Raw genomic sequence first — 10,538 nt, forward strand, 5'->3', positions numbered from 1 at the left:
GTTATAACCTACTTACAGTATATGCTTGCATCAAATGACCTACACCTTTAAAGTTGTTTAATGATTTATATATAGGCCAGTATTTGTCTACGTGATGAATAATGATAGCTGGCAATCAACTGCAGTTTTAGATTATACCCCATATCATGGAATACCTGCTGTGTGCACATATAAGGACAAACGGTGGACAGACCTATGAAACTATTTGATTGGGATGGATGGTTGAAACAACAGAAAGGTCGGGCTATATTTTCTTAACTAAAAAGGAAGTGGGTGAAAGTTTCCGTACACATTTCTCTAGCGCATCAACTATATGTGTGTTGTGTTCGTGATTCGCGCCTGGTTAAAACCTTAGTCTTTTGAGCGATATATAAAAACATTCTAAGAAAATACACCAGGGATATCATTTAGGAGATTCATGTGGGGAGCATAGTGTTTCTGATCAGGTTGACAATTGTCTTCTAATATATTTGTCTGGCTACAACGCCATCTTTAGCGCACATCATTTTCTGCTTACTTCCAGAGAAATGTAGGTTATTGAAAAAGAGAAATGAAACTACAACCGGTGTCTAATAGATCTAATTTTTTCATGTTTTCTAATTTAGGATGGAAGGATTTGATTGACGTATTTTATGTATTTTCCCTTATGAAAATATCTCATGGTAAGGTCTAAGTAGCCAGGCAATCCTACTCGCTTCAGATCGTGCACTCACTACATGACATGAACGAGCACGTATCTTGTGGACTAAATAATGGCAAGTTAGAATGTAACAACTGCAGATGGTTTACTATGCATGTATGAGCCATACACTGACTCGTCGAGTCCAAAATGGGAGGTTTAAGAAAATAACGAGGCTGCAGAAGTATCCTGTTAAGGTGACCCGAGACGAAAGGAGCCGCCCACCACGCCTTTACACCGGTTGCCATAGTTACGATGAAATCTGCTACAAGACAGGTACATTTTGAAGGCGTTTCTTATGGCTGGACACAAGATGAATGGTTTTATAGTGATGACGAGTGTGTCTAGGAGGATGAATCATTACAGAGGACTGGATAAGTATTTTGAGAAATATGTCTATACTCTGTGGTCTCTCATGGCAGTACCCTTTATTGTCTCTGCAGGAATGAGCTACAAAGAGCTGGACGAGCGTTTGGAGAATGACCCAAACATCATTGTGTGCTGGAAGTGATACCCTGGCTAAATCAGCAACCACACTGACTTTGATGCAGATAGAGCAAGCCCCCTCTCAAACAAAGACAGACAGAGCCACATGAGGTCCCATTGTACGAAAACATGAGCCTCTTGCTCGTCTCCCATCTGATGCACACGAAAGGCTGCTGTCCAGGAGAGTCAAAGTGAAGTAACCGCGGCCAAAGATGCCATAAAGTGACTTCTTCCTATCACTGGAATTTTTCTGGAAAATATCTGTGTTCAAAGGCTAAGACATATAGGTATTTTTATACTACCAGTATGTCACCAAGCTCACTTATCTTCAGGTTTTTCCATCCAGACTCTTGAAGCAATCATTGTTGTGGGATAGTTTAATTCAGAACAATGAATGGAAGAATTCATAAAGACCACAAAGCGAGGAACAGTATACTTATTTATTCATTGTGCAAAACCTCTACTGTATATACCCACTCCTTGCAATAATAAAGATGCATTGTCGTCGTCACCCACTGTCTGACTGTTGATCTTGCACACCTCACCTAGTCTAAAGATTATTATTGCCCCCCTTCGCCTCTTCCTCTCTGCCTAGGCTTACTTCGGGGATCTTTTTGTACCGCTCTGTCTCCTGTGGTCATGCTGTCTGTAATGCGCATGCGTATGTATCCAGTAACCATGCCAACCTTTTGGTAACAGCGTGTAAAGTGAGTTAGCTGCCTCAGTCTCCACAGTTTCTCTCAGCTCAGCCTGTTTTGGTACAAACATTTATTGTCGAGGATATGGAAACCTCTGTTCTTTTTCCCGGAGAGGCAGAAGGATATGTCCAAAATCTGGAAACATTCTCACTCAGGGACATTGGCTCTCCAAGGTACAGTATGTCTTGCTAGTAGGAGCTAACGTTAGCTAGGTAGATAACTTACTGTACTAGCTAGCTAACGTTAATAGCAAAGACCATTTCTGATGATAATGCCAGCTAGACAAAAGTTGCAATCTAGCTCGCGCTTTTTCAGATTCGTGGCTGCGGTATTCCATTCTTTGCTTTTTATTTGATTGACAGGTGGTTCAGACAGCACGAGTACATAGAGAAACTCAACATGCAGGCGATATTGAACGCTTCAGCCACAGCCACTCAGGACGAGTTCGTCAAGGAGCTCCTTGTGTCACTGGGAAAGGTAATAACCGTCTTCTATAACGCTAAGTTAGCTGTCACTTGTACAGGTGTGTTATGTCGTCTTCGTTTTTTTATGGACCAAAAGATACTGCACATGTAAACAGGTAATTAATTGAACTCCTTTTTTCACCCTAGAGTCCCACCCTGGTCCATGAGATGATTCTAGTAGAGCTTTGGAAACAGAAGGTGTTTCCTATTTTCTGTCAACTCCAAGACTTCAATCCGAAGAGCACTTTTCCTCTGTACATGGTGGTGAGTGCAAATACCAAGGGGGATGTAAGAGGGGGGATATTTCGTTTTGGATAAAAAAAAATATACAAAAATGTCCAGGAATTCAGCAAAACATTTGTTTAATTTAGGAAATCTGTTCTCAAGTATTCCCACGAATAAAAAAGAGATGTGATCGTGTCTCAATGTACAGTAAATAAGGTATGAAATGATTTGTTTTCAAATACAATCTCTGTTTGGGCTTAGTTGTGGTCAATTTCCAGTGTACAAATTAATATAATTATGTTCCGTCCCCCAACCATCCGCTCTGACAAAAATATTCAGACCCCATCGCTGCCAAAGGTTTTTCAACAAAGTACTGAGTAAATGGTCTGAATACTTATGTAAATAAGGTGTTTCTGTTTAAAAAAAATTATACATTTGTAAAAATGCCTAATAACCTGTTTTCGCTTTGTCATTAGGGGGTATTGTGTGTAGATTGATGAGGAAAACATTTATTTAGTCCATTTAAAATAAGGCTGTAATGTAACAAGATGTGGAAAATGTCAAGGGATCTGAATACTTTCCGAATGCACTGTACAGGTACAACATGTACAGCAGTGCATGTTGTAAGTCGCTCTGGATAAGAGCGTCTGCTAAATGACTTAAATGTAATGTAAATGTACCTGTACACAAGGGTGACCATATTTAAAATACCCAAATCTGGACAGTGGAAGGATTTTGCGGAACAGTGTAGCCTAGAAGAATAAACAAAAAATGTGCAGCACTAAAATCCCACTGCGCCGAGCGGTCTCTTCAAGTTTAGCTAGAATTTAGGCCGAAAAGATTTGTCATGTGATTGGTTGACGATATGACATTAGCCTACGTCTCATCTTGAGCTGCGAAGAATATCAGATCTCAACAACCATTGGAGAAGTGTTTACCACATGATATAGCCTATATCTTGATGTAGGTCAATGTCATATCCTCAACCAATCACATTTGTCATTCTTTCCGGCTAAATTCCAGCTAACTGTCCTCTTCAAGTTGAACTACTTACAAAAAGGGTGCATCTAACGAAGTCTTACAAAAGTAAGTAAATAGCCTTATTAGACTGAAATATATAAGGTCATTTCATTAAAAGTATGAGACTCTCCATGCTCATTAGTTGCTCATTCAACATTTTCACTGCTGCTTCAAACAATCCCGAGATAAATCTCCCTAACTGTTTTACAATGTGACTGCAAAACACATGTCAATTCTCATCAAATGAATAGGAAGTCTAACTGAAATACGGGATGAATTTAGTGGTGTTTTAATTTGTTAATAAAATGTGGGACATATTTGTTTGGTCGCGGGACAAAGGGCCAAAATGTGGGACTGTCCCTCACAATGGTCACCCTACTGTACACCCCCTAGAAGTTTCCATCTCATTTCAGCCTCTCCCTTCTCGTCTACAGATTCACCACGAGGCTTCAATCATCAACCTGCTTGAGACAATTATGTATCACAAGGTGAGAACTTATTTGAACACTTGCCTCAGTACCAGCACAATGTATGCAGTGTCTGTTTCAGACATCACATAAGCTACAGTATGTCCTAAATACATTTAGTGTCTGTATGTGTTGTTTACAGGACTCCTGTGAGGGAGCAGACGACTCAGTCCTGGACCTGGTGGACTACTGCCACCGCAAACTAACCCTTCTGGCCAGCAGAGCATCCAGGGATGACGCCCCAACCCAAGACCGACTCAGTCACACAGAGAGTGGAGACTCATCCTCTATGCAGGTACAGGGTAGACTCCTCTTTACAGGAGCTGTCTGGGTTCCAGCTACAACATTAGAGTCAGGCCATTGCAAGTCAGGATGGTGGATTTACTTTAGTCAGTGGTGTGGATTGTAAATGTTCTGTTGTGCTGTGTGTCTGATGCAGGATTTGCAGGGTCAGAATGCAGCATTAGAGTTCGAAATTTCCCTCAAGGCTCTGTCTGTCCTGCGCTACATCACTGACCATACTGACAGGTGGGAAATTAGCATTCACATATCATTTTTCAAATACCTTACATACTATCAAAAAAATAAGCAATTCTGTCATGTGGTGAAATGTATTGTTTGTGATTTCTCTCTCACACACAGCATCAGTGTGATCAATAGGATGCTGTGCACTCATAACCTGCCCTGTGTGCTGGTACAGCTGGTACAGTACAGCCCCTGGAGTCGCTATTCTGCAGGTTGGTCACTGAACGTGTATTCATGCAAATGTACAAAGTGGATCCTACAATTTCCACATAACCCCATCTATGGGATAATATGATTATATCAAAACAAAGGTAATCTTTTTACCTATGTAGCCTAGTTGTTACAGTGTACAGTCGTGGCCAAAAGTTTTGAGAATGACACAAATATTAATTTCCACAAAGTTTGCTGCTTCAGTGTCTTTAGATATTTTTTTCTGATGTTACCATGGAATACTGAAGTATAATTACAAGCATTTCATAAGTGTCAACGGCTTTTTTTGACAATTACATGAAGTTGATGCAAAGAGTCAATATTTGCGGTGTTGACCCTTCTTTTTCAAGACCACTGCAATCCGCCCTGGCATGCTGTCAATTAACTTCTGGGCCACATCCTGACTGATGGCAGCCCATTCTTGCAAAGTCAATGTTTGGAGTTTGTCAGAATATGTGGGTTTTTGTTTGTCCACCCGCCTCTTGAGGATTGACTACAAGTTCTCAATGGGATTAAGGTCTGGGGAGTTTCCTGGCCATGGACCCAAAATATCGATGTTTTGTTCCCCAAGCCACTTAGTTATCACTTTTGCCTTATGGCAAGGTGCTCCATCATGCTGGAAAAGGCATTGTTCGTCACCAAACTGTTCCTGGATGGTTGGGAGAAGTTGCTCTCGGAGGATGTGTTGGTACCATTCTTTATTTATGGCTGTGTTCTTAGGCAAAATTGTGAGTGAGCCCACTCCCTTGGCTGAGAAGCAACCCCACACATGAATGGTCTCAGGATGCTTTATTGTTGGCATGACACAGGACTGATGGTAGCGCTCACCTTGTCTTCTCCGGACAAGCTTTTTCCGGATGCCCCAAACAATCGGAAAGGGGATTCATCAGAGAAAATGACTTTACCCCAGTCCTCAGCAGTCCAATCCCTGTACCTTTTGCAGAATATCAGTCGGTCCCTGATGTTTTCCTGGAGAGAAGTGGCTTTTTTGCTGCCCTTCTTCACACCAGGCCATCCTCCAAAAGTCTTTGCCTCACTGTGCGTGCAGATGCACTCACACCTGCCTGCTGCCATTCCTGAGCAAGCTCTGTACTGGTGGTGCCCCGATCCCGCAGCTGAATCAACTTTAGGAGACGGTCCTGGCGCTTGCTGGACTTTCTTGGGCGCCCTGAAGCCTTCTTCACAACAATTGAACCTCTCTCCTTGAAGCCCTTGATGAGCCGATAGATGGTTGATTTAGGTGCAATCTTACTAGCAGCAATATCCTTGCCTGTGAAGCCCTTTTTGTGCAAAGCAAGGATGACGGCACGTGTTTCCTTGCAGGTTACCATGGTTGACAGAGGAAGAACAATGATCCCAAGCACCGCCCTCCTTTTGAAGTTTCCAGTCTGTTATTTGAACTCAATCAGCATGACAGAGTGATCTCCAGCCTTGTCCTCATCAACACTCACACCTGTGTTAATGAGAGAATCACTGACATGATGTCAGCTGGTCCTTTTGTGGCAGGGCTGAAATGCAGTGGAAATGCTTTTTGGGGATTCAGTTCATTTGCATGGCAAAGAGGGACTTTGTAATTAATTGCAATGTATCTGATCACTCTTCATAACATTCTGGAGTATATGCAAATTGCCATCATACAAACTGAGGCAGCAGACTTTGTGAAAATTAATATTTGTGTCATCCTCAAAACTTTTGGCCACGACTGTAGTAGTAGTAATGTACATGCCCCGCCCACCTGAGGATCTGTATTTTTCAGCCATCTATTTCCTGTGTTTGAGGGGTGCAAAATCCACTTGTCTCTTAAATGTTTGTAAAGACCTGTCAAACACACCCTGGTAAGGGCTGAAATGGGCTCAATGGGAGACATTGGATTTCTGTTAAATCTATAAGGACGCTAAAGCTTAGTCTGGGTTTTAACACACTTGCTTCACAAAAAAGAGAAGAAAGATAACTATATTTTTGATGAGTGTTCATTTTTTTGTGGAGTTCAATAATAATTGAATACAGTTGCCGTTTTTACAAAATAGATGCGCGGAAATGAAAGTAACTGTCAAAAGTTTGGACACACCTACTCATTGGTACTGTGTATTTAAGTGCATTCTAAGAAATAATTCCCACCAAAATCATTGAACTCCATATCATTATTTGTCAGTGCCAGTATAATGTTTAATGTGCTATTATTCAGTCAATATCTGCGGATTATAAACGTTTGGAATATCTTCATTCATTGTCCAACTGTTGCATTTAAAACAATTGTTTTTAAAACCTTTTAACCATTACGATGACCATTGCTAGGTCCTGTGTGGCTCAGTTGGTAGAGCATGGCGGTTGTGTGTTCGATTCCCACTGGTGACCAGTACGAAAAAGTATGAAAATGTATGTACTCACTACTGTAAGTTGGTCTGGAAAGAGCATCTACTAAAATGTAAAATATACTAAGTTGCCCAACCTATCACTCATTACCTGTCATTTGTCTCCCTCTACAGGCGCGATGGAGAAGTACATGAATGGAAAATGGCAGAGAGTTCCATCCGAAGACCATCTAAAGATGACGAAATTGGACGGCCAAGTCTGGATTGCTCTGTACAACCTGGTGCTGAAGGAAGACTGCCAAAGGAAATATGACTTCAATAACTTCAACAAGAACCAGCTCTTAAAGGTACAGTAGCCTCAGCCAGTACTGGCACTTCTGACTATAGTGGCTTCTAAAACCTAATGGTCAAATCTATAGCTCAGGAAAAATGTCTGTGCCAGATCATTATCCTTTAATCAATCAATCAAATGTATTTATAAAGCCCTTTTTACATCAGCCAATGTCACAAAGGGCTATACAGAAACCCAGCCTAAAACCCCAAACAGCAAGCAATGCAGATGTAGAAGCATGGTGGCTAAGAAAAACTCCCTAGAAAGGTGGGAATCTAGGAAGAAACTTAGAGCCTGGTTCCTGTCTGAGGGGTGGCCAGTCCTCTTCTGACTGTGCCGGGTGGAGATTATAACAGTACATGGCCAAGATTTTCAAACGTTCATAGGGTAAAATAATAATAATCACAGTGGTTGTAGAGGGTTCAACAGGTCAGCACCTCAGGAGTAAATGTCAGTTGGCTTTTCATAGCCAAACATTCAGAGTTAGAGACAGCCGTTGCAGCAGAGAGAGCGAGGGTTCCATAGCCGCAGGCAGAGCAGTTGAAACTGGAGCAGCAGCACAACCAGGTGGACTGGGGACAGCAAGGAGTCATCAGGCCAAGTAGTCCTGAAGAATGGTCCCAGGGCTCAGGTCCTCCGGGAGGGGAGGGAGAGGGAAAGGGAGAGAATTAGAGGGAGCATACTTAAATTCACACAAGAGACCTGATAAGACAGGAGAAATATTCCAGATATAACAGACTGACCCTAGCCCCCAGACACAAACTATTGCAGCATAAATACTGGAGGCTGAGACAGGAGGGGTTGGAAGACACTGTGGCTCTGTCCAACGATACCCCCGGACAGGGCCAACCAGGCAGGATATAACCCCACCCACTTTGCCAAAGCACAGCCCCCATACCACTAGAGGGATATCAACAGACCACCAACTTACTACCCTGAGACGAGGCTGAGTATAGCCCATGAAGATCTCCCCCACGGCACGAACCCGATGGGAGCGCCAACCCGGACAGGAAGATCACGTCAGTGACTCAAATCGTATCTGATCTCCCCTCCGATTAGAAGATAGATGAGGTATCCAGCTGCTGTTTTGACTGAGGTGTTTCCTATTACTGTTATTTCCATGATTGTATCTCCTTGACTGTATGTGAGGATGGCATTATGATCTCTGAGAACTCTGTGCAGGATAGCATAGGTGGTCTATCAAACAGATCAAATGTCCAACTCAAACTTGAAGTATGAAATGTCAGAAAATCACCCATTATATTTTGTGTGTAGTTACGAGGTTTCCTGACGGAGGTGTTAATTGACCAGCTGCCCAACCTGGTAGAGCTCCAGCGCTTCCTCAGTCACCTCACAGTCACAGACCCTGCCCCTCCAAAGAAAGACCTCATCTTGGAACAGGTGAGGAACACACACACACAAACACAGGAACACGCACGTGCACACACAGGAACATGCGCACACAGGAACACAATGAATTGCTGTCATACAAATAAATACCGTCCTTTTACTGGTAGATTCCAGAGATGTGGAACAACATTATGCGGGACAATATGGGGAAGTGGAAGGCCATTGCCAAGTACCAAGTGAAGGAAACGTTCAACCCCTCGGAGAAGGACCTGAGACAGCAAGCACTCAGGTAATACTCAGCCTGGTGTTATTAGTAAAGAGACTGAATGAGACCAAAATCTTTAAGGGAGAATTTAACATTGGATGGGGTTGAGACATACAAAATGTGGACCTTTCGGTCTCTGTTACAATCTATACTGTGATTTGAATCATCTTTGTCTAGACTGGCCCAGACCTATAACCTGGATGTGATGGAGAGTTTGATCCCTGAGAAGCCCAAGTGTGGAGCCTGTGGGGCTGAGGCTTTTAAGAGATGCTCCCGCTGCCAGAGAGAATGGTACTGCCAGAGGTAAGACTGGTTACAGTGAAACACTATACAGGGAAATGCACCTCCTTAAATAAATATCAAGAGAATGGTGCTGCCACTTTTATTGTGAATCTCTAACTAGTCTTGCAACAAAAGATGTAGTCAAAAGACTATGAAAAAGCCATTGGTTTTATTACCACCGCTTGGTTCAGGAGGTTCTACATTGTACAGCTGAATGAGATTATACTCTGTCCTTGTAGGGAATGCCAGGTGAAGCATTGGTCCAAACACAAGGTTGCCTGCCAGCTGATGGCTGAAGGCACAGAGATGCTCCAGAAGGACCTGGCCGTAACGCCTACAGAGAGAGAGGCAGACATAACTGACATATTGGACTGAGTGATGGGAGAGAGAAAGGGCTAACAAGGAGACAAGACAATGGACAGTTCTCTACCTAAATGCCATTTGGGATGGGATTCGAATGCAGTTGTTATTGGACTGTTTAATGTAAACCTTTCGAGGTTTGTCTAGATTCAATTCCAACTTCTAGATTTTATGAATTACAATGATAATTTCACTCGTGATTAGAAGGGTTAATTTAGGTAATGAACTGCTAAGCCTTTGCTATCCCTTTGATCTCAGACCTGATACTGAGTGAAACTCACAGGTTGAATTTGGGAGGGAGCAGAACTCAAGACTTTTAATAATCAGCTCCTCTGTTGTAGCTTTTTTGCCTTTTTTTTTGTTGACAGTTATAACAATTAAATAGGTCTATGCTTCTGTTATATTGAGAGAAAAAATGTGTTAAGTTTGTGGCTGCAGGTGTTTTGACTCATCATCTTGGTCAGTGATCCTGGGATCAGAATCTGCCTATTGTTGGGTAACAGCAAGGTATCAATTTCACAGGGTTGTATTTCAAAGTAACTTTATCCACTTGATTGTTTAGACTTTGCACACCACTTTTCAAAAGGTGTGCGTGCCATGTCTTTAACTCATACTGTTGTTCACCAAGTTCACAACCGTTAATTACATAAGCTGTCAATGGATGATTACGCAAATGATTATCCGTAAGGTAGTTTTTATTTGACTGTCACAGGGGTGGGGAATTCACACAACCATCACTCCCGCTCTACTGTTCAAGACTCAGAAGCACCCCCTATGGGAAAAAATTCTGCATGTCAAGAACAGAAGGCTGATCTTCACTTTCTTTTCTTTCTGTTATTAAATTGTTACTGCTGCATCATATGT

The 10,538-nt window shown here is 42.3% G+C and overlaps 1 protein-coding gene across 1 annotated transcript; it reads left to right on the forward strand.

Annotated features, from left to right (window-relative positions):
• The first annotated feature begins 1,044 nt into the window (after positions 1-1,044).
• Positions 1,045-10,533, forward strand: LOC115150938 (zinc finger MYND domain-containing protein 10). Its single transcript, XM_029694785.1, has 12 exons — positions 1,045-2,036; positions 2,226-2,340; positions 2,475-2,591; positions 4,007-4,060; positions 4,182-4,334; positions 4,479-4,567; positions 4,682-4,776; positions 7,261-7,433; positions 8,693-8,818; positions 8,935-9,056; positions 9,210-9,335; positions 9,554-10,533. The coding sequence occupies exons 1-12, from the start codon at positions 1,948-1,950 to the stop codon at positions 9,687-9,689; spliced, it is 1,395 nt and encodes a 464-aa protein (XP_029550645.1). The 5' UTR covers positions 1,045-1,947; the 3' UTR covers positions 9,690-10,533.
• The last annotated feature ends 5 nt before the right edge of the window (positions 10,534-10,538 follow it).

Source organism: Salmo trutta, chromosome 16 (genome assembly GCF_901001165.1).
Source record: "Salmo trutta chromosome 16, fSalTru1.1, whole genome shotgun sequence".
Classification (NCBI taxonomy): domain Eukaryota; kingdom Metazoa; phylum Chordata; class Actinopteri; order Salmoniformes; family Salmonidae; genus Salmo; species Salmo trutta.